Source organism: Ipomoea nil, unplaced genomic scaffold, assembly GCF_001879475.1.
Source record: "Ipomoea nil cultivar Tokyo-kokei standard unplaced genomic scaffold, Asagao_1.1 scaffold3087, whole genome shotgun sequence".
NCBI classification, from domain to species: Eukaryota; Viridiplantae; Streptophyta; class Magnoliopsida; order Solanales; family Convolvulaceae; genus Ipomoea; species Ipomoea nil.
Genome location: NW_017619515.1, coordinates 508,082 through 533,157, shown reverse-complemented (window position 1 = coordinate 533,157; position 25,076 = coordinate 508,082). Strand labels below are relative to the sequence as shown.

At 31.4% G+C, this 25,076-nt stretch overlaps 2 protein-coding genes across 7 annotated transcripts; one reads left to right on the top strand and one right to left on the bottom strand.

Moving 5' to 3' along the window:
• The first annotated feature begins 4,341 nt into the window (after positions 1-4,341).
• On the top strand, positions 4,342-6,119 carry LOC109166263. 6 transcript variants are annotated; one of them, XM_019315186.1, is made up of 3 exons: positions 4,355-4,480; positions 4,764-4,886; positions 5,051-6,119. In XM_019315186.1, the coding sequence occupies exon 3, from the start codon at positions 5,099-5,101 to the stop codon at positions 5,939-5,941; it is 843 nt and encodes a 280-aa protein (XP_019170731.1). In that variant the 5' UTR covers positions 4,355-4,480; positions 4,764-4,886; positions 5,051-5,098; the 3' UTR covers positions 5,942-6,119. The 6 variants fall into 6 exon arrangements, 5 of the variants coding, with proteins under 5 accessions (XP_019170731.1, XP_019170733.1, XP_019170732.1 ...); XR_002051632.1 differs by lacking the exon at positions 4,764-4,886 and having other exon boundaries at positions 4,342-4,484; positions 5,004-5,058; XM_019315188.1 differs by lacking the exon at positions 4,764-4,886 and having other exon boundaries at positions 5,039-6,119.
• On the bottom strand, positions 6,002-10,037 carry LOC109166262 (heparanase-like protein 2). The gene is made up of 8 exons (XM_019315184.1): positions 9,693-10,037; positions 9,565-9,601; positions 8,752-8,935; positions 8,521-8,675; positions 8,205-8,438; positions 7,269-7,458; positions 6,954-7,179; positions 6,002-6,659 (listed from the first exon to the last, which is right to left on the bottom strand). Exons 1-8 carry the CDS (start codon positions 9,921-9,923, stop codon positions 6,324-6,326), a joined length of 1,593 nt encoding a protein of 530 aa, XP_019170729.1. The 5' UTR covers positions 9,924-10,037; the 3' UTR covers positions 6,002-6,323.
• Between the last annotated feature and the right edge of the window lie 15,039 nt (positions 10,038-25,076).

Below are 25,076 nucleotides of genomic sequence, written 5' to 3'. Positions count from 1 at the left end.
ATTATTATTATTATTATTATTATTATTATTATTATTATTATTATTATTATTATTATTATTATTATTATTATTATTATTATTATTATTATTATTATTATTATTATTATTATTATTATTATTATTATTATTATTATTATTATTATTATTAATAAGGTTCAAATTGGCCACTGAACGTAACCTGAAAATGCAATTAGGCCACTGAACGAAAAAAAAGTGCAATTAGGCCATTAAGCACTCAAAAAATGTGCAATCAGGCCACTGAACTCTCCAAACGTATGCAATTTTACCGGATAGCAGGTTACCATCAATTTTAGTAGGTTACCTGCTTACGTGGCAGCTTAGTTGGCATTTTTAATAATTTTTAAATAATTTTTAATAATTAACTTTAATAATAAATTTTATAAAAAATTGGAAAAAATTAAATAAAAAATAAAATAAAGTCGTTTTTATTTTTTTAAAAAAAAATTTAATAAAAATTTATTATTAAAATTTATTAAAAATTAATTAATATTTATTAAAAATGCAACTCAGCTGCCACGTAAGCAGATAACCTGCTAAAATTGAGGGTAACCTGCTATCAGGTGAAATTGCACATTTTTGGAGTGTTCAGTGGCCTAATTGCACTTTTTTTTTTCGTTCAGTGACCTAATTGCATTTCCAGGTTACGTTCAGTGACCAATTTGAACCTTATTATTATTATTATTATTATTATTATTATTATTATTATTATTATTATTATTATTATTGTTATTGTTATTGTTATTGTTATTGTTATTGTTATTGTTATTGTTATTATTATTATTATTGTTATTATTATTGTTATTGTTATTATTGTTATTATTGTTATTATTGTTATTGTTGTTATTGTTGTTATTATTGTTATTGTTGTTATTGTTATTATTGTTGTTATTGTTATTATTGTTGTTATTGTTGTTATTATTATTATTATTATTGTTGTTGTTATTATTATTATTATTATTATTATTATTATTATTATTATTATTATTATTATGGAAAAATTGCATCTTTGGCCCCTGAGTTATACTCAAGTTCCGACTCAGTCGCTGAGTTATCACCGTCTCCATTTTTAGTCCCTCAGTTATGAACGAAGTGGCGCATTTGGTCCCCGACCGTTAAAATTGACGAAAATATTAAAAAAATATTTAAAATTTAGGGTTAAAGTAGGAAATTCTCATTTTATTTGCTTTCTTATATCAAAAACACTTTCAGAACATTATTTTTTTTCACTTCTTAGTCTCTTATTTCAAGATTGTTCAATTCTAAAAGCATTTCAATAACTTTAGTATGACTTGTTATGAACTTGGCTCTAGTATAACAAACTTAAGACTTAGCACAAATAAAGAAACACTTATCATTGTCTTCAGAGTTCAGACGTGTGAAACAGACTATCCTATCAATTTTCAATTTTTTTACTAAGCAATAAAGGAAATCAAACCAAAACTTTTGAGATACCAAATGATGTCAAATTTCTCAGTTTGCTTTTATGAAAAATTCACCAACGGAATGACTTGAGAATTTTAGTATGTAAAATTTTTTCATATGCAGTAGTTTCGTCAATAATCGTTTTTAGAAGTTACAAAAGTTTTTAAAATTTTCATAATTGAGTCTTAGGTTTCTCATTCATTACTGTGATTTTTAAGAAGACTGAGGAGGCGATGGATATATATATATATATATATATATATAATTTTCATATATTGTTAGGATATACGATTCTTGATTAAGTTACTACAAAATTTACGAAAGAATTTTACGTACTAAAAATCTCAAGTTACTCCCTTAGTGAATTTTCATAAAAATAACCTGAGAAATTTGATATCTTCTTGTATTTCAAAAGTTATGATTTGATTACCATTATGTTTAGTAAGGGAAATCAGAAACTTTTAGGATGATGTGTTTTATATGCTTGATGACAATGATCAAGTGTTCTCTTGTTTGTACTAAGTCACATGTTCCTTATACGAGACTCAAGTTACTAACAAGTCATACGAAAATTATTGAATTGCCTTTAGAATTGAAGAACCTTAGAAATAGAATGCTAGGAAGTTGAAACTAATGGTGCAAAAGTGATTTCAATATAAGAAAGAAAATAAAATGTGAATTTACTACTTTATCCTTAAAATTTTAAATATTTTTTAATTTTTTCATTAGTTTTAACGGTTAGGGACCAAATGCGCCACTTTGCTCATAATTCAGGGACTAAAAACGGATACGGTCATAACTCAGGGACTGAGTCATCACTACCATTATAACTCAAGGACCAAACTCGCAATTTTTCCTATTATTATTGTTATTGTTATGAGTAAATACCACCTATGACCCCTCGAGTTTGGTGGCATCGCCATCAATGGTCCCTAACTTCCGTAATTACCATCCGTCATCCTCCGAGTTGTCAAAAGTTACCTTCTAGCATCCTTCCGTTACTTCCTCCCGTCTCAGCCGTCAAAATGGAGGGTAATATTGTCATTTGACTTATACGAAAAGAGTTAATACCAACCAAGGTCCCTCGAGTTTGGTGATTTGGCCATCTTTAGTCCCAAATTTCCATATTCCATTATTTTTCTTCTGTCATATTCTCTTCTTCAAATGTATTATTATTACTATTATTTATAGTTATTATTAAATTCTTATTATTATTACTATTATTTAAAGTTATTATTGTTATTATTAAATTATTATAATTATTATTATTGTTATTGTTATTATTATATTATTAGCATTAAATTATTATTATTATTATTATTATTATTGTTATTATTATTATTATATTATTATTATTATTATTGGTGGTTTGACCATCTTTAGTCCCAAACTTGGCTAAACAATATTAAAGAAAGTTGGTGGTTTCTCAACTTCCAACTCGAACTCCCTCTTCTCCTATACAATATTAAAGAAAATTTACAAATGTATAGGGGCCGTTTACTTCATTTATCTGTTTTTCCATTTCCAGTTTTTCATTTCTCCATTTCTCCAATTTTCTTTCTCCATTTCTCAAGTTTTCTTTCTCCATTTTTTCAATTTTCCATTTTTCCATTCCTCCAGATTTTTATTTCTCTAATTTTCTGATTTTTATTTCTCTATTTTTCTGATTTCATTAAATACACGCATCCTATATAGCATTTGCACATTTCTACAACAACAACAACAATATTAATAATAATTTAATAATTTAATAATTTAATAATAATAATAATAACAATAAAATAATAGTAGTAATAATAATAATTTAGTAATAATAACAATAACAATAACAATAATAATATGAATATAATAATAATAATAATAATAATAATAATAATAATAGCATTTGTACATTTCTACAACAACAAAAACAACAACAACAACAACAACAATAACAATAATAATAATAATAGTAATAATAATTTAAACAAATAATAATAACAATAAATAATAATAATTTAATAATAACAATAACAATAATAATAATAATATGAATAATAATAATAATAATAATAATAATAATAACAACAACAACAACAACAACAACAATAATAATAATAATAATTTAATGCTAATAATATAATAATAACAATAACAACAATAATAATAATTTAATAACAATAATAATAATAATTTAATAACAATGATAATTTAATAATAACAATAATAACTTTAAATAATAGTAATAATAATAAGAATTTAATAATAACTATAAATAATAGTAATAATAATAAATTTGAAGAAGAGAACATGAAAGAAGGAAAATAATGGAATGTGGAAATTTGGGACTAAAGATGGCCAAACCACCAAACTCGAGGGACCTTGGCTGGTATTAACTCTTTTAGTATAAGTCAAATGACAATATTACCCTCCATTTTGACGGCTGAGACAGGAGGAAGTAACGGAAGGATGCTAGAAGGTAACTTTTGACAACTCGGAGGATGACGGATGGTAATTACGGAAGTTAGGAACCATTGATGGCGATGCCACCAAACTCGAGGGACCATAGGTGGTATTTACTCTTATTGTTATTGTAAGTGCTGTTATTATTATTATTATTATTATTATTATTGTTGTTGTTGTTGTTATTATTATTATAGAAAGAGAAATTAAAACATTAAAAAAATAAAAAATTGAGGAATGAAAAATGAAAATTAAAAAATTAGAGAAATGAAAAATTGAAGAAATAAAAAAGAAAAATTAAAAAATTGAAAAAATAAGGGGAAATAGAGAAACAAAAAATAAAGTAAACAACCCATATTTTTTCTAAAAAAGAAAAAAATATATGGTGACATGGTGTCAGCATCTGGATCTGAAATCAAAGGAAAAATCCAAAAATAAAAATGAAAAAGAAAATAATTTCTAGATTCCTCAAAGAATCTCCCCCACATTTGCTCGTTGTATTCGAAGCCAAGAGACAGGGAGAGAGAGCCTCCCAACCATTTCTCTGCTCTCCTCATATCTCTTCTTTCTCTGCTGACTCTTCGGAGGAATTCAAGTAAGTTCATCACACTTTCCCAAAAACTTCACCCAAAAAAAAATAAATAAAAAAAATCACAATTTCAATCTCCTCTTTAGATAGATTAATTTAGGAAATCTGGGTCTAAATTGAGCTCTTTTGCATCACTGATATCTCAATTCTTTATGCCTGCATTGTATATCTGCATCTGGTATAAAGAGGGTTAATAATCTGATGAAAGTTGGGATTTTTTTCTTCTTCTTTTCTTTCCTAATTTCATTCTTTAACTTCAGTTTTTCTTGAATCTTTTGAGTTTTTGTAGATTTTTGCTTTCTTTTAATACGTGAAAAGCTTGGATCTTGGATTTCTGTAGAGATGTTTTCTTGATGTGAAATGTTCTGATAGTCTTTAATGGCTTCTTGGAGTCTGGAACATTGAGCACATTGTGAGTTGTTTGAATTAGGTTTCTGTGGTCTCCTTAATGGTTTCATTGTTTTGCTTGAAAGCCCTGAAATGCAAATGATTTATTTTAGTTGTTTCATTCTTGATTCCCAGTAGGTAGGTACTTGATTGACTGTGTGGTTAATTTTGCTCTAGTTGTTATTGTAGGGTTCAATTCACAGTAAAAATGAAAAAATTACAGTTCATGTTAGATGGATGACTGTCCAATCCCGCCCCGAAATTTCAGGCTTGGAAAGTGTTAAGAGACTTGTGAGAAATGAACGGTTTCAGGCTCGGGTTAATTGGGAAACTGTGATAACGGTGGGAAGTTTGCTCTCGGCTATTATGTGGAAATCCATTTCGAGTGCTATTGCGGGGTTTGGACAGAAGAAGGACTGTGGTGAGGCGAGGCGGGCTTGTGATGAATTCTCGGACGATGATGATGAGATATGTTCTAATGATGAAGGCCTAGAATGCCCGATATGTTGGGAATCTTTTAACATTGTCGAGAATGTGCCCTATGTGTTATGGTGTGGCCACACCATCTGCAAGAATTGTCTCTTGGGGCTAAAGTGGGCTTCTTTGAAGATCTCGACACAACAAATTCAGGTCCCGTTGTTCGTCTCGTGCCCGTGGTGCAATTTGCTGACATTCCGGCTCGTTTACAAGGGAAATCTCAGAATCCCGAGCAAGAACTTCTTCCTGCTATGGATGGTGGAGAGCAGAAACGGGGATCGAGTCAAGTCTCCTTTGTGCACCGACCACCAACACGCGTGGCCCCCGAGGTGCCCTTCGGCTGTCGAGAACATCCCCGCCAATGTGAACCACCGGAGGCCCCATTTTTCCCTTCACAAATCCCTCGATTTCTTCCTCCGCTTTACGTCCAAGTTCCCACTCGTCATCGTCCTCCTCCTCCTCGTCATATTCGCTATCCCTTCCAGTGCCGCCATCCTCGTCGTATACTTGGTCATCACGATCGTCTTTGCGGTCCCGTCTTTTCTAGTACTGTACTTTGCATATCCCGCCTTGCATTGGCTAGTGAAAGAGATAACCGGTTGAATGGTTTCAACATATCTCGTTCAGATTTGTACTCTTTTTAGTCTTTCCTGGTGTACAGAGATCATAAACCGTAATCTCAGCTCTCCTCGATTATCAATTTCATCTCAGTTTGTATCAAGGATGCTGTAAATATATGTTTCTTGGAATGAAGTCCATGTTTAGTCTCTATTTGGAGGCTTTCTATACCGTTCTTGATTCCGAGATTTTTCAGAAAAACATGATATAACTGTTTCTTTTAATCTCTTACTAAAACAAACAAACATTAGTAACTGTTCCCTCATACATAATTGGTTTACTACTTACCTAAAACCTAGGACTATGAAACTAAACTAAACTAAACTAAACTGTCTAAACCTAAGAAACAGTGAACAGGTTGTTGTTTCTATGCACAAGCAGGGGCCTTGAATCCTTTGATATTGGCGAAGACAATGGAGTAAGGGGCGACATTGATAGGCTTGGAAGGATCAACGAGCCTTGGGTTCATGGCGGGAATACGAGAGCCGTTGGTGATCTTCAACGGGGTTCCATTTAGCAGGACAACGTCGGTCTGGATGTTCCCGCCTTCCGGTGTCAAGTGGTACTCTTCTCGCTCGGGCTCATTCTCGAGGTGAAGAAGGCGGCGTCGAGCGCTTGCATAGTACAGATTCATGTCGTTCCTGGTATGGACCCTAAAGTTTGTCGAGTTTGACATGTTGATCAGGAGCACAGCAATCCCGCCCTGAAGCAATCAGATGATTCGGGACATCAGAAACCACTCAAACCGGGTATGTGAACGAAAACTATGATGTTTTTCGCAGAAAACTATGATGTTTTTCGCAGAAAACTATGATGTTTTTCGCAGAAAACTATGATGTTTTTCGCAGAAAACTGTGATGTTTTTAGCAGAAAACTGTGATGTTTTTAGCAGAAAACTGTGATGTTTTTAGCAGAAAACTGTGATGTTTTTAGCAGAAAACTGTGATGTTTTTAGCAGAAAACTGTGATGTTTTTAGCAGAAAACTATGAAGCTTACTCCGTGTTTAGAACAGTGAGCATAGGTGCGAAGGTATGGGGAGCTGTCGTGGGACACAGCCAGCACTTTCTTGCCCATCAACCGATTCCACAAGAGGGCTCCATAGTAATCTGGGTTCGGGATGAAGGTTGTCGTGTTGAGGAGAGCGTAGTTCCCTCCGATCAGGGCTTGTCTGCAGAACACTTTGTGGTTGAAAGTTGCTGTCATTCCCAGTTGATCCAAGTACCTGATCGACGAGATTGGTGATGTTTGGGTAGCTTAATTCGCTTACACTCGAAAGATAGACGAGGAAAGGCAGAAAGAAAGGTTTTTTACCAGAAGCCGTCGGCGAAGTAGTGAGAAACATGCTTGCCACCACTGTTGAAAGCACCACCAGCCTCTCCCACCCAAGCACCAGACCATGGCCCAAACCTCTGAACACTGCTGGAAACATCCTTGTAGGTTTGTGCAATCTGATCAAGATAAAATGGATCTTGAATCTTATGAATCAGGTCCTTATCATCACCTGCAAATGTAACAAAAACAACATGAATCTCTTAGGTGTAACCCTAACCAAGTTGGTTGAACTCTTGAAACAAATGGCTCCTTGTGGTCTTTTGCCGATTAGGGCCACAAGGCTGTCAGTCAGCTACGAGCAACCTAGACTGGTTTGTCCAGTTACTTCATTGTGGTCCTTTGTCGACTAGGGTCACAAAGCTGCCAATCAGCTACCAGTTACGGGCAACATAGGTTGGTTTGCCCAGTTTACCTCCCTCCTTGTGGTCCTTTGCCGACTAGAGTCACAAGGCTGCCGATCAGCTACGGGCACGGGCAACCTAGACTGGTTTGTCTAGTTACCTCATTGTGGTCCTTTGCTCACTAGGGTTAAAAAGCTGCTGGTGGGCAACCTAGGCTGGTTTGCTAAATTTACCTCGTTGTGGTACCTTTACCGGTTAAAGTCATAAGGTTGCCGGTCAGCTACAGGCAATCTAGGCTGGTTTGCCCAATTTACTAGTTGTGGTCCTCACAAGGCTGCCGGTGAGCTATGGGCAACTTAGGTTAGTTTGTCCAGTTTACCTCGTTGTGGTCTTTTACCAGTTAAAGTCACAAGGATGCCGGTCAGCTATGGGCAACCTAGGCTGGTTTGTCTTGTCCAGTTTACCTCATTGCGGTCCTTTATCCCATGCACACCCTTAGGTAGTGCCTGTGGGGCCATTCGTCACTCTAAACAGCCTCCAATTTCTTATCATAATCATGGCTTGTGTTACATACCTGAACCAAGATTGTAGATATGGTGGGTCAAACCATCAACAACGTTAGCACCTGATGTCTGAAGGAAGGTATTGAACCACTTTTCATCGTAGAATCCTCCAGGACCCAACACTTTTGGTCGGGTGGTTGGGTTGGGGTGGACTTCTTCCACAATGTTTTTGAGAGCCACAATATCTTTCCCATATTGTTCTGCCTCCACTCTTGCAGACACTCCACTTCCAGTCAGCTCATTCCCTACAACATAATTTAACCTTACAGAACTAAAAGATGCGTTTATGTTTCATTTCAACTAAAAATCGTGCAGAATATTACAAACCGAGTTCATATGATTCAACTTTGTATCCCTTTGATACCGTGTACTCCATAAGATCGCATGCATTTTGTGGGTTCCAATCACCCACCCAAAGGGTACCATCTTCCTTAAACTTTCGCCTTCCGAATAGAGCATTCAACCCGAATGTCACAACGGCCCTGAAATTGAGCGGAATTCGAATTAGTCTTATAGTGGTAAAAATACCTGATTAATGCGGGAATTCCGATAATTTACCCAGTTTCATTGAACATTTTGTGCAGCTCATCCCATCTAGACATGTTAAGACAACCTTGGGAGAACCCAAACATGCCACCTTCTGTTCTTTTGAAATCTGTGCAGTTTTTCACTGCATACCCAACCTTGTATAGAACTTGGTCCTCCAATGAACCTCCCACTCTCAACCTAAGACGATCGAATTCTGTTACAGTGACAAGCAAAAACAACTATTAAGAAGATTGCTCAAGTCAATAGTAAAATTGTACATTTATTATTTATATAAAATATTGTAATAGTGACAAGCAAAAACAACTCTCCAAAGAGTAGTACGACTGCACATTTATTATTAAGGAAAAGGGTCAAATAGTACTTCAATTAGGTTCTTAAACCTTTTAAAGTTGCAATTAAACTCATCAGCATCTCATTTTAATGCAAACAAAGTCCAAAATCAATTAGTGACATTATATTACAGGTCACTAGGGTTCCAGTCAACATTCCAACAGCAACAAATCAAACAGTTGCCAGCCGATTTGTTGCCAGAAATGAGTCAGAGTTTGCAGAATGTTGACCGGGACCCTAGTGACCTAATTGGTTTTTGGGCTTTATTGTACTAAAATGAGATGTGGATGAGTTTAGTTTAAGGGTCTAATTAACTTTTTAGGTAAAATTTGAAGGATTATTTGATCATTTTTCCTATTATTTATATAAAATGGTGTGACATTGACAGCTAAAACAACTATCAAGAGAGTTGCAGCTCGAACTTATATATACGTTTATTATTATTTATATAATAATAAAGCATCCCAGATTATGAGTGGGAAACCTTATTACCTTTGATGGCATTTATGAGAATTTGGTTCTCCAGATCCTGCAAATTTTTATCCAACGTTAGAAAGATCGAAAGGAAGAATTAAGAAGAAGAAGAAAGCTTATTATGATGAAAACATGTTGATATATACTAGATTGAGGAGGCCAGCTTTTCCCCAGGGGCACTGGTTGTAGTTGCACTTAGTCTCCGGCCACCAGTCCATGGTGGCGCAGACGAAGTTATCGTCCGTCTCGGCGACGGTGGTGACGCCTCTCACCGTCAGCTTCACCGGAACAGCCAGGCAGCTGAGACTGAACAGCAACGAGGATGCAAGAAGAAAGCAGCACAACGACGACATCCTCGTTGCAGAAGAAGGCGCCATTGTTAAGTTGTTGTTTCGGAGAAAACGAGGGATATGATAATAATCTGAGAATTATTGAAGAATGGGTTTAGATCTGCGTAGGTGAGTAATGTATATATAAGGCTTTATGTGTGAGAGTTTGTGCAGGACTAGAGTACCATTACTTCAAGGATTTCTATCATTCAATGTGCACTGAAATACTCACGATTCTTTACGAGGTATTATCTATTATATACTTTCTCAATCTTTTTAGTTTAAATAATCAATGCCTCCACCACAAGGGTTTGTGAGTCTGTGACCACCCATTTGAAATGGTAACAGATGTGTCATTACACTACATAGTAGTTGGCTCTATGTGATATTTTCAATAACAAAAACAACTAATGGGGGTTTTGAGTAAAATTAGGAGTGGTTTAATGATTACAAAAGTGTGAATTAGGACAAGAATACAACTCAAAATCTAAAGACTTTAGTATTGTTTTACCCTAATTAGTCTTATCTTCCATTTACCGGAAAATATACTGCTGCTACCGAGAATATAATGTTAATAGCAGATAAGCTCAAACCAAAAAGGTCAATAAGGAGCTCCAGAAAGTCTAGCTAACTCTAAACCTGGTGGTTACTAAGTCAATTGTTCAATCAAAGCGGCCGGAGTTACCCATAATTAGTCTTATTTCTAATCACAAGGATTGATAATCAATTAATCATAGGTTTACAAGGATTTAGCATTGGATGGTTCATAGGGCAGATTTTAATTTGATAATCATAGGGTTGTAATTAAGGATTTAGTATATATAAAATTGGGATTAAGTTAGGAATCTAATAATAAAAGTCTATGTGTCTCTCTAACCTCTTTTTGGTCTTGAAAAGATATTGTTTAAAGATCGGTTTGGCCTTTCTAAACTACGGAGGGTGGGGGACAGTTATACATAATTTTTGCTTTCTTTCCGGGTTTCACTTGTCCTATTGATTCCAAGAAACAAAGGTTGGCTTCTAATCCCTTGAATAAATGACTCATTATCTAATCATATATATAAGAATAAGCGACAAGTTAAGGTTAATGGGGCCGGAGGATAGGGTGAGAACACACGTTTTAAGTGTGAATGTGTACCACAAATCTACTAAGTGTATATTATGACTAGTTTTAAATGCGCATTGCGCGAATGGGTTAATGCCCAATGTTTATAATTAAATAAATAATTGAAAGTATATCAATGCAAGATTATATATGAGAAGTTCATACATAAGTAATTTAATGTCGAATTTGTTTATTTAAATATGTAACTCATAGTATATGAATACAATGTAATATAGGAGATTCATTATAATTGTTATTAAATTTTTTTAAAACAGTAACCAAGTATTTTTGTTGCAAAGAGTTCTAATATATTTAATGAATGCACATATATACAAGAACAATGAATGAATCAACGTTACCAGTCTTTTAGGTGTTTTGCTCAGTGTCCTTCATTTAGTTCAACCATTATTGTTGAATAAATTATTATGGATAAAGAAATTCATAATTTTAGGAATTGAGATGAAGTAAAATTTAATTATAATATAACCCAAAGCTATTGGACGATTGATAAATATGATGTAACCCAAAGATCAAAATGCTAAAGAAAGTGTTTGGTTATTCAACAGTTTGAAGCAACAATTTATTCAAAGTCACTGAAAATACAAACATTGCAATTTACAATATTTTCACTTAGTGTTTTTGAGAATGATTTCTCAAAACACCTCTATATTTAAGAAAAAAAACAGTTAAAATTGTAGAGTCATTTCGACTCCTTGAATAAAAAGGGCCAATTTCGTTGACTCACTGCTTGCCCATCGACGGATGGGCAAGCTTATTTTTAAATTGGAGCCTTAAGGCTCATTTTATAGGAGCCTCAAGGCTCCCATGCCACTTTTTCCATCGATGTGGAAAAAGTGGCAAAACTAAGGGAGTCAACGTTCGACTCTCCATATGTTTTATTTATTTTATATTTTATTTATTTAATTAAATTACTATTATTATTATTATTTTAAAACAATTATTATTATTATTATTTTTTATTATCATTATTATGAAATATATGTATACCCTTAGGTCATTTTACATGTCAATCTAAACAGCTAATTTTTTCAAACATCTTTTTATCGATCGTTGATATAATTCGTTGGTCAAATCCGCTAATATAATTCACTACGCTAACCGCTAGCTAGCTACTGATTGCCAAATAAGGACATTGCGAGATAATTTTTTCACTTCAATTTGTTGTGTGATTTGAATACTCTCTTTGTCAACAAATCCCTCAAGTAGTTAATATATATGATTGACTTTATTAATTATATTTTTTTAATTTTTTCATGATATTAATAAAATACTTGGTAAATAAATATATAGCATTATTTTGTATTATAACTTTGATATTTAATTAAAAAAAGTAGTGCACAAAAAAAATAATAGACAATGTAGTGAATATAATCAATTGATGAATTTGAATGTAAAGAATTTTTACATTGGAGAAAAATAAACACAATATAACTAATAAAATTATTTCTCTTAATTAGTTTATTGATAGTGAATAATTTTTTTAATAAAGACATTGTAGGGACAATGTAGCGAATATAATTAATTGATGAATTTGAATAATGTAAAGAATTTTTATATTGGAGAAAAATAAAGACAATATAACTAATGAAATTATTTCTCTTATTTAATTTATTGATGATGAATAATTTTTAACTTACGACAATATAAGTTAAACGATGAACTAGAAATTAACTGAAAAGATAATATTTAACAGAAAAGTTAACGGATATTCATTAGGGATAAATTAGGAAATCTTAAGGAAAAATTAAAATCTGATCAATCTGAGCCATTCATTTGATTAAAATCTGTGACCGCCATTTTTTCTACCCATTATAGACCTAACTCTCTTGGGCTCTTATTAGTATAGTAGATATGTAAAAAGTATAATAAAAAATTTGTGTACCTTATGATACATAAAAGTGTAACTTAAGAACGGGTCCATTTTGTAACTTATACATCTCCAATTGTTTAGTTTTTACACAACATTTTAGGAAGTCAGGTAGGGGAGAGGGGAAAATGAAAGAGAAATTAAAAAGAAAAGGAAAAAAAAAAGCATATGACAATTAAGAAAAAAATGGGAAAGCAACGGTAAAAAGGTCAGAGTGGTTAGCGGTCACTCTGACGCGTCTCAGCGGGCAGTGGGGAACACGCGCCCACTAGGGCACGTAATGCGCTCCAAACGCGAGAGATGCACTTTTTGTTTTCTTCTTCTCATGCAAAAACCATGTATTTGCAAGAAAAGAAGATCTTGAAATAAAAACGAGTGTTCACATCTGCTTTCTTCTCATTCAACCAATTTTTTCTCTGAAAAATCTCAATAAAAATCACAAACGTGGATACCCTTATATTTGTGTACACTTTGTAATTTTACATTGTACTTTTGTGTTTGTATATTCACATCTAAGCACGTGTTGTTACTTTATGCAATCTACAAATTAAAATTAATTACTTGTACAACTATATCCAATTTTATAGAAGAAGTAAATTTAGATTGGCAGAAATAACATTATTGAATTTTATATATCATGATGAAGTGATTTTATTCATAGAAAGAGTTCGATGGTTTGACTTATGATGAAATGGACCTTATTTCGTTTAAGTTCACTGATCATTTTAATAAAGTAGTTTTTTTTCCCAATTTTGATGTTGATCGAAGACTACAGTGAATCAGAAGATTCCTTGCTAGCAATTAATCATTCTTCGTATTTATATTTTATGAACATTGATACTATCATTGAATTGTTTTAAGTATTTTGTTAAAAATAATTTATGATATTCTTCTTCTGCATATTATTAATTGTTCTTTAAAAAATTTTGTAATTTATATGAATATATTTTGTTTCATAATTTACGGATCATTCTTTTAAGATTGTTGATAAGGAATAATGGTGAATGGTGATATGTTGATTAGCAGGAAGTTGACATGATATGATGATGATGATATTTTAATTAGTAGTTGATTATGGAATGATGATTAATTGATGCCTAATAATAATAATAAGGGAAAATGACACTTTTTTCCCCTGAGTTATATACTTATAGCACTTTTTCCTCCTGAATTATTTAGGTGGCTCTTTTCCCCCCTAAAATGTTAAATGGACATATTTACCCTTAAACTAAATATTTAAAATAAATATTTCATTTATTTTTCTTCTCCAACAAATTATTACTATAATTTGGTTCAAACCAAACAGATACTATAGCAACCAAACCAAAATATTCCAATTACAATTTAGAATCAATACGCGATATTTAGAGTTTATTAAAATCGCAAATCGAAATGGCCGGTTCATGTTCCGAACTGAAAAAATAAAATAATTTATTGTTGAATTTAGACTATTTTAAAATAAAAAATAAAATAAAAACGGTTCAAAATCGTGAACCGGCGGATCGCGAACCGGATCCGGAACCGCCGGTTCACGGTTCATGATCCAGTTTTTTTGGTTCATAAATTTAATAAATTGAAATCTAAATATTGGATTCTAGATCTGAATCATAACCGAAAATTTTTAATTCGATTGCTATAGTGTCCGGTTCAGTTCGAACTGAACCGTGATCATTGCTACATATACACAATAATTTTTTGGAGAAGTAAAATAAATAAAATGTTTACTTTAAGGGTAGAAATGTCAATTTAATATATCAAGGGGAAAAACCACCACTTATAAAATAATTGAGGGGACTAATGTGCTTACATAAATAATTGAGGGGGAAAAAGTACTATAAGTATATAACTTAGAGGGAAAAAGTGCCATTTTCCCTAATAATAATAATAATAATAATAATAATAATAATAATAATAATAATAATAATAATAATAATAATAATAATAATAATAATTTTGTACAAGGGCATTTATGTCTTTTAAACATATATTTCTTTTTTATTCCTTAACCTATCAAACGTTGGAATACAATTCCTAAAATCTATTTCTTAAGCGAACCAAACAACATAATACAATTCATATTCTATTCCTTACCTATTTCATTCACCATGAAATAACATTATATTCCTATCCCCTCCAAATTTATTCCATTAACCAAACAGGCGGATCTTAAGAATATATATAAGAGTAAATATCAGCAAAGGTCCTCTGACTTTAGTGGCACTGCCACTTTTAGTCCTCAACTTTTAAATCAACCACTCTTAGTCCTCTTACTTTTTATTTCTAGCCATCTATGGTCCTTCCGTTAAACTTGACCGTCTAATGTCGTTTTCTCAAGGATAATTCAGTCCTTTCATAATTAATTTATTAATTATTATGTTGGTCGAGTCATACCGAGATATCCCGACGTCGTTTTGGCACAACCTTCGTACCAGCTTTTGTACGCCATTTTGATTCACGAGCTGGTTTTGTACACCTTCATAGCTGGGAAACCATTGTTTGACTATTCTGCTAGGAAATTAAACATAATAATTAATAAATTAATTATGAAAGGACTGAATTATCTTTTAGAAAACGGAATTAGATGATCAAGTTTAACGAAAGGACCATAGATGGCTAGAAACAAAAAGCAAGAGGACTAAAAGTGGTTGATTTAAAAGTTGAGGACTAAAAGTGGCAGTGCCACCAAAGTCGGAGGACCTCTGCCGGTATTTACTCATATATATAATCTAATCTTGTAACAATAAAAGATAAACCAACATTATCTTCAATTCTTCACTCAAAAGGGGAGAAACAAACATATATGACCACAGTTCGAAATTTTCTGCCATCGAAAAGTGATCTACATACCATTTAAGAAGTTTAAAAATCACTTCTCTCAAAAGATTGAATCTTCAACCCCAAGGGTCCCACATTCTGACCCAACAAAACATTAAAAAAAATATAAATTACGATGATTCAATAATTTAACAAACAGAATCAAATGTCGCACGAGAAATTTGTCTACTTTAAGCATAACAATTAACAATAAACAATTTGTAACTATTATTGACGGCAAAAAAAATGAACAAAAACAATAAACAATATTTTAAAACAAAATTGCTGCTTCTCCTTCCCTTTTCCCTCCCCTTTTATCTATTTATATATATTTTCGTCTTTCTTCACATAAAATTTTTAAATTTTGAATGGCCATCAAAATATATATATATATATATATATATATATATATAGAAAATCCGAAAAAGTATTCGAAATTTAAGTATTTCACTAAGGGAGTGTTTGGTTGAATGGAAATTATTTTTCATGAAAAATATATTTTTTTTTTTATAAAGAAGGGGGATACCCCCCATATACACACTACTTTGTCTCAACTGAGGTTCGAACCCATCACCCCCCACCTAAGGGAGCAAACCGATACCAGTGGACTACAAGCCACTTGGTTGAAAACTATTTTTTTAAAAGTGGAGAAAAATTGTGTTTTATGTTTGTTTCTTCAAGAATGAGGAAAACTTTTTCCTAACTCATCCTAGGTATTTTGTTTTTTTCATGGAAAACTAGTATAACAATTTTGCTCTCACCACACATTATTAATTACTCTTATTATTATTATATTATTATTATTGTGTAGGATTATATTTGTCAATATTTATAATTTTTAATAAATAAAAAAAATTGTTTAAAAAATAAAATAAAAAAGACACGTGTTAACACTGTATAGATTTAACTTGGTAAACAAGTCAATTTGAACTTAATTAATTAAACAATTTTACTGGTTTAAGGGACTTGAATGAAACTTTAGGGAGTCAATTTGACCCCTTTTTCCAAAAATATTTCTCTAAATTTCTTCAAGAGTTAATTACCGAAATGGTCCCTTAACTATAGCGAAATTACCAATTTAGTCCTTGACTATTCTTTTTGACCAATTAAGTCCCTCAACTTTAAAAATCTTAACCAATTTGGTCCTCCGTTTGTTTGACCGTTAGTCAACCGTTAACTTGGGACGAAATTGGTAATTCGTTATAGTCAAGGGACCATTTTGGTAATTAACTTTAAGGGTCGGTAATTCGGTTCAGTTTTCTCGAACCGTACCGTACCAAACTAGTTAGATTCGGTAATATACTGAACAATCGAACGGTAATAGAATCTTGTATACCGAATAGTTCGGTAAAAACTCGAACCGAACTGAATTGTTCGGTAAAAACCGAACCGAACCGAATACCGTTTGAACTTTGGATTGCTATTTTGTTATATAATAGACTTTGGATATGGACTATGTAAACACCATAACACATAATTTTTGATAACAAACCATAAAGAAATCAAATAAAACATTTACGAGAGATACCCGTGAGAATATGAGCTGAACGGCCGAGCAAGGGACTTGGATTTGCTTTTTATTTATTTATTATTATTATTATTATTTATTATTATTATTATTATTATTATTATTATTATATTTTTTTTAAAAAAATCAAACGGTATTCGGTTCAGTTCAATTTTTTACCGAACAATTCGGATCAGTTTTTTATCGAACCGTTCGGTATACAAGAATCCAATATCGTTCGATTGTTCAGTATATTACCGAACCAAACTAGTTCGGTTCGGTTCGATTCGAGAAAACTAAATCGAATTGTCCACCCCTAAAGTTAATTACCAAAATGGTCCCTTGACTATAACGAAATTACCAATTTGGTCCCAAGTTAACGGTTGACTAACGGTCAAATTAACGGAGGACCAAATTGGTTAAAATTTTTAAAATTGAGGGATTTAATTGATTACAAAAAATAGTTAAGGACCAAATTGGTAATTTCTCTATAGTCAAAGGACCATTTTGGTAATTAACTCTTTCTTCAATGCCTTCAACTTTTGTTTATTTGTTGTTTTTTTTTTTTTTTTTTTAATATTCAACCTAGATCCATAATCTTATTTTATAAACAACAAAATAAACTTTTATGGAGAAGGTTCGTCTTTGTTTGTATGCCTGAGAAATTAAAATGCTTTTATATAAAATAATGTGACAAGACAACACTTATAAAATCAGTGAAAATAGCACAATGAAGACCCCCGAGGCACACCATACATATATATAATGATATAACCAAACCGAGCTAGCTAGCTAGTAATTCAACAAAGCTGCTATCCAATCTATGAACGTATATATATTTAACATGACAAACTCACTTCCTCTCCAACAATTACTTCCAAATAGCACTAATCAATCCTTGATGAAGGCTTGCAAAATCCACACCTTTAATTTTTTGCAAGGAAATTAACGGATCATTTTCAAATTCAACAATATGATAGCCCATATATATTCTAATAAAGAAGGAGACCTTGAAAAAGGCAAATTATATCGTGCACCCTAAGAGTTTATGTGTATTATGTTAAGAGTTAATGTGTATTATGTTAAAAGTTTATATATATTATGTATTATGTTAAGATTATGTGTATTACGTTAGGAGTTTATATGTATTCTATTATACAATTATGTACATACGGAACATGAAAATTTTTCCTGGTGTATGATATAACAGTTGTTGAAAAATTGCCGAGAACTTGGCATTAAAGCTAATCCAACCCATGGGACAAATTATTTCGCTGACTCGGATCCACCTTACAAGGTGAACTCAAGTCCAAAATATACAATCTACACAATTTTGTAAAAGATAAATTGTGAAATTTAATATTATATAAATTATGAACATTCAATATATAAATTTTGTATTTTGGACCTGAGTCCACCTTGCAAACCCTAATCCATGGTATAACTATCCAACCCATGGCACTCCAAAACCCCCCCCTCTTTATCAATCTTAAAATTTAATAAAATTCGGTATGTTTGTAATGAAGATATACACATATTATTTTATATAAAAAGTAAACTTTGAGTATCTCTTTTTATTTGATTATTATATTTCGTCTAAAAAATTAAATTGCCAATGATATTTATTATGATAAGATTTTTTTTTTTTTTTTTTTGTCAAATCACATATTTTTCAGTTATGGTACACTAAAACCCTAGCTACACTATCATATAGGACCCAAAGTGTGATTATACACTCTCTCATGGGGTTTATGGTAGCTGAATTTTAAGAGTTTGAACTCAAGACCTCGGTTCAGTAGAAAATATTTATTAGAATATATATACGAAGTAATTTATATTTATCTTTAACAAAAGGGTAAAATTACAAAATTGACCATCATTTAAAATTCAAACTAAGGTGATGTGACTTCCATAAATGCAGAAGCTAGGAATCTCATGAGCTCCATGACTATGTTCTCACTGAATTCATTACACATACATTCATTTATGTACTTTCTTCCTTTTTGCATGCCACAACATAGCTTGCTAGACTAGACTATCCAAGGGCAAAATGGGAAACTCCAATTATCTCCAATATTATATGTGATACATACCATATTACATGCCACACAACTATACATGACTACATTTATGTAATGAAAAACACTGTTCTACTTATCCATTGAATTGAATTGGTCACCTCCCCATCTGAAACAGCTCCAACACTTTAATGGCTTCATGGACTTCTCTTGATCATATCTCAAAGATTCAAAACATGAAAGAAACAGAAAACCAGAAAAAAGAAGAAGTGTTTTTCCTCTTTTTTTTCTGCCACCAAATCAAGAACTCTCAGAGCTTGAAACAGCCATGGAAATGATCTGAAGGTCTCTGACAATGAAAAGAAACTGCAGTTTTTGTAGCACTACAAACCAAGAAGTATACTGACAGACAGAACAGAACAGAATCAATCTTCAATGGAAAGTGGCATTCAAGAGTTTGAGGGTATTCTGAGAATTGGCTTTATCCAAGAAAATGAACCAAAGGGTATCCAAAAATCCTAAATTCTTGAAAAAATTCCCCAAGAAATTGAAAAGAAAGTGATGATCAAGAAGCAGAAAGATGGTTTCTCTGAAAATTCTGCAAATACTGAGACTTTTTTTGTTGTTTTTTTTCAGTTGTGAAGAGGGTTGGGACCGGAGGGGACCAGTCGTTTCTCGACGCCGTATCTCGGATCAATCTCCGCCGCCGCCGCCGCCGACGGCGTTGCCGGCGGCGGCTGGAACGGCGGGCAGTGGCGGATTCTCTGAAGCTGGTAGCAGATAGCAGCAGAAGTCCCAGTCTTGAAACTGCTACAAGAATGGTGGAAATTCTTCTGATGATGATAATAGGCGCTCGGGGATAGCTTCTGGGTGTGAAGTTGAGGTGACGATGAAGTGGATACGAAGAGGAGAAAGAATATCATCACAGGAAAATGATACTCAAACACCGTTCTTGCAGAAAGAGAAGAAGATGATGAAAGCAAGATTTTCATGGCGGTTTTCTGAGTTGAAACTTGAAACAGATAGGAAAAAAATGAGAGAGATTGAAATGTGATAATTCTAAAATTTGGAGGCTCTCTCTCTCTCTTTCTTTCCCTCTCAATGCGTATATATATAAAAAATTAATATCTAATTCAAAATATATATATATATAAAATTAATACGTCTGAAAGTTTTAAATTGACCATACAATCCTTTGAGTTTAAAAAAGTGACCTCCCGTGCTATTTCATTAGTCAAACCGTGAATTAGGCATTAAAATGGAGGGTAAAATCAACTTTTTGATTATTGTTTCTTTTTTTTTTTTTTTCGTTATTTCAATTATTTTTTCTCAATTTTTAATTAAGACGATGGGTGCTCAATGAACTTCCGGTGAACGGTGACTCGTCCCATGAGGAAAAACGACTAAAATTACAGAGAAAAAAGGACGAGATTCTAAAAAGACGGGTTTGCCCTCCATTTTAATACCTAATTCACGGTTTGACTAGGCAAATTATGCTATGTGTACGTGCGCACGGCGCTAAAACGGCGTCGTTTTCCGTGAAAACGACGCTGTTTTAATTAAAAAAAAAAATTTGTTCGAAACGCCGTTAACGGCGTTAACGGCATATTCGTTATGAAATTATGAATATACAGTTATGACATTATGAATGTACAGTTATAGAATTATGAATGTATAGTTATGGAATTATGAACTTACAATTATGAACATAGAGCTTCGAAAATTATGAATGTTCGGTATGGAATTATGAATGTACAGTTATGGAATTATGAATGTACAGTTATGAAATTATGAACATAGAACTCTGACATTATGAACTTACAATTATGAACATAGAGCTTCGAAAATTATGAATTTACAGTTATTGAATTATGAATGTACAGTTACGGAATTATGAATGTACAGTTATAGAATTATGAATGTACAATTATGGAATTATGAATGTACAGTTATGAAATTATGAACACAAAGCTGTGAATATATGCTCCTATAACGAAGCGGTCTGAAATTAATTTTTTTTTTTTTTTTAAAAAAAAAAAGGGAAGATAACGGTGCCTGACGGCACCGTTACCGTGCCCATGATGCACGCTAGGCACGAGCCCACAGCATAACTATCCGTTTGACTAAGGGAGAACTACGAGAGGTCACTTTTTGAAACTTGGAGGATTATCTCTGGTCAGTTTAAAACTTTGGGACCATAACTGGTAATACTATACTCAGAGAACCATTGAAAGCAATATATATATATATATATATATATATATATATATATATATAGCTCCAATCCGTCCATCGGAGATGATGAAGGGCTGAAAAGGAAAAAAATACTTGGTAACAGTTTTATAACTATTGTTGTATAATTTGTAAGTATTTCCAAATGTACAATTAAGCATTTCAAATGCGCAAGTGTAATTACAGAAATGTCATTTTTAAAAAAAAATTACAATCCGAGAGTAATTCTCATTTATACCTGATTCTATATATACTAGTTTTTTACGCGCATTGCGCGATTGGGATAATGCCCAATGTTTTTCTTAAATATATTTTAAAGTATGTCAAGGCAAGATTATATTGGAAATGTTCATGCATAGATAATTGAATATTGAATTTGCATATTTAAATTGGTAATTCTAAGTTTACAAATGCAAGATAATATAGTCAAGATTGATTATAATTGTCAATAAAATAATTGTATGGGTATGATTGAAACCAAATACGGGATATAAGGGAGAGCAAATAAAAATTAAAGCATAAAATATTAAATATATACTAATATTGTTTGAGGAGATTCCGGCATTAGGAGCGTTATGCTGTGAGCACGTGCCCAGCTTGCAAGGTGGGCACGGTTCCATATCCATAATTTCTATACTGTAGATCCATAATTTCTATACTTTAGATTCATAATTTCTAAACCGTAAATTCGTAATTTCTATACAGTAGATTCATAATTTCTATACTGCAGATTTATAATATCTGCACTGTAGATTCATAATTTCTGTACTTTAAATTCATAATTTCTAAACTGTATAGTTATCAATTATGAACATATAGTTCTCTAACTTGTGAAAACAGAGTTCAACAATTAGAATCTAAAGTATAAATTTTATGAATCTACAGTATAGAAATTATGAATCTACAGTATAGAAATTATGAATATGGAACCGTGCCCACCTTGCAAGGTGGGCACATGCTCAAAGCATAATTTGCCGGATTTGTGGTTAGAGTTCTATTAAGACTTGAATATTAGAATTAGATTAATGTTGTAGTTATAATTCTATATTAGACTTTAATATTAGAATTAGACTAACGCTGAATTAACGGTACTTAATGGAAAAGTTAACGGATTGAATAATCATATAATTAAGGATAAATTAGAAAATCTCAAGGAAAAATAAAAATCTGAACAATCTGAACTATTCATTTGATTTAATAATTTGACGGTCATTTTTTCTATCCAATGTTTATAATTAAATAAATATTTGAAAGTATATCAATGCAAGATTATATATGAGAAGTTCAGCATAAGTAATTTAATGTCTAATTTGTTTATTTAAATATGTAATTCATAGTATATGAATACAATGTAATATAGGAGATTCATTATAATTATTACTAAACTTTTTTTTAAATAGTAATCAAGTATTTTTGTTGCAAAGGGTTCTAATATATTTAATGAATGCGCATATATACAAGATCAATGAATGACTCAACGGTACCAGTCCTTTATGTGTTTTGCTCAGTGTTCATTTAGTTCAACCATTATTGTTTAATAAATTATTATGGATAAAGAAATTCCTAATTTAAGGAATTTAGATGTAGTAAAAATTTAAAAATTTTAATTATAATGTAACCCAAAGATATTGGACGATTGAAAAATATGATGTAACCCAAAGATCAAAATGTTAAAGAAAGTGTTTTAATTATTCAACAGTTTGAAGCAACAATTTGTTCCAAACCACTGAAAATACAAACAGTGCAATTTCCAATATTTTCACTTAGCGATTTTTAGAATGATTTCTCCAAAACACATCTATATTTTTTAAAAAAAAATTTATTATTATTATTATTATTATTATTATTATTATTATTATTATTAAATGTATACCCTTAGGTCATTTTAAATGCTAATTTTAAAAGTTAATTTTTTCAAATATCTTTTTACCAACCGTTGATATAATTCGCTGGTCAAATACACTAATATAATCCGTTAACGCTAACTGCTAACTGCTGATTGTCAAACAAGGACATTACGAGGTAGTTTCTCACTTCAATTTGTTGTCTGATTTGAAATTTTGAATACTCTCTCTTGTCAATAAATCCCTCAAGTAGTTAATATGATTGGCTTTATTAATTTAAATTTTTTTAAATTTTTTCATGGTATTAATAAAATACTTGGTAAATAAATATATAGCATTATTTTGTATTATAACTTTGATATTTAATTAACAAATAATGCACAAAAAAATAGACAATGTAGTGAATATAATCAATTGATGAATTTGAATATAAAGAATTTTTACATTGGAGAAAAATAAAGACAATATACTAATGAAATTATTTCTCTTAATTAATTTATTGATAATGAATAGTTTTTTTAATAAAGACATTGTAGGGATAATGTAGCGAATATAATCAATTGATGAATTTGAATTTTGAATGTAAAGAATTTTTATATTGGAGAAAAATAAAGACAATATAAGTAATGAAATTATTTCTCTTATTTAATTTATTGATAATGAATAATTTTTTTTTGAATAAAGACATTATAGACACATAATTCTGAACTAAAGAAATGCATATGTATTATTTTTTGTTGTAGCTACTAAATTATTATTTAATTTAATAAGAGTAAAATAGAGTACTAATTATGCCAACTTTGATTGGAATGGGGTTCGAACTTAAGACCTTTCTTATTGAAATCAATGAGTAAGTTAACGGTGAACTAATAGAAATTAACGGAAAAGATAATATTTAACGGATAATCATATTCATTAAGGATAAATTAGTAAATTTCAATGAAAAATTAAAATCTGATCAATCTGAGCCATTCATTTGATTAAAAAATTTGACCGACATTGGAGAAAAATAAAGACAATATACTAATGAAATTATTTCTCTTAATTAATTTATTGATAATGAATAGTTTTTTTAATAAAGACATTGTAGGGATAATGTAGCGAATATAATCAATTGATGAATTTGAATTTTGAATGTAAAGAATTTTTATATTGGAGAAAAATAAAGACAATATAAGTAATGAAATTATTTCTCTTATTTAATTTATTGATAATGAATAATTTTTTTTTGAATAAAGACATTATAGACACATAATTCTAAACTAAAGAAATGCATATGTATTATTTTTTGTTGTAGCTACTAAATTATTATTTAATTTAATCAGAGTAAAATAGAGTACTAATTATGCCAACTTTGATTGGAATGGGGTTCGAACCTAAGACCTTTCTTATTCAAATCAATGAGTAAGTTAACGGTGAACTAATAGAAATTAACGGAAAAGATAATATTTAACGGATAATCATATTCATTAAGGATAAATTAGTAAATTTCAATGAAAAATTAAAATCTGATCAATCTGAGCCATTCATTTGATTAAAAAATTTGACCGCCATTTTTTCTATCCATTATAGGCCTAACTCTTTTGGGTTCTTATTAGTATAGTAGATAGTAGATAGGGATAGAATCAAATGAGAACATGTTCCTCTTTTAAGTGTGGCTATCTGAGTAGATCAACGGTAAGGGTTATTGAAAAATATAGGGGAAAATGTGAGGTTATTTATAGCTTTGAGAAGTACAAGTATGCAAGCATCTCATCAAATGCATCACGCACAAGGCTTGCAGAGTTTAATTT

Excerpts from the sequence above, each read along its gene's own strand:
- LOC109166263 (XM_019315188.1), top strand. The coding sequence starts at position 5,099 with ATGACTGTCCAATCCCGCCCCGAAATTTCAGGCTTGGAAAGTGTTAAG.
- LOC109166262 (XM_019315184.1), bottom strand. The coding sequence starts at position 9,923 with ATGGCGCCTTCTTCTGCAACGAGGATGTCGTCGTTGTGCTGCTTTCTT. Across the intron at positions 8,936-9,564 it reads TCTCATAAATGCCATCAAAG|AATTCGATCGTCTTAGGTTG; the intron begins GTAATAAGGTTT and ends TCACTGTAACAG. Across the intron at positions 8,439-8,520 it reads AGTTGAATCATATGAACTCG|GGAATGAGCTGACTGGAAGT; the intron begins GTTTGTAATATT and ends ATTATGTTGTAG.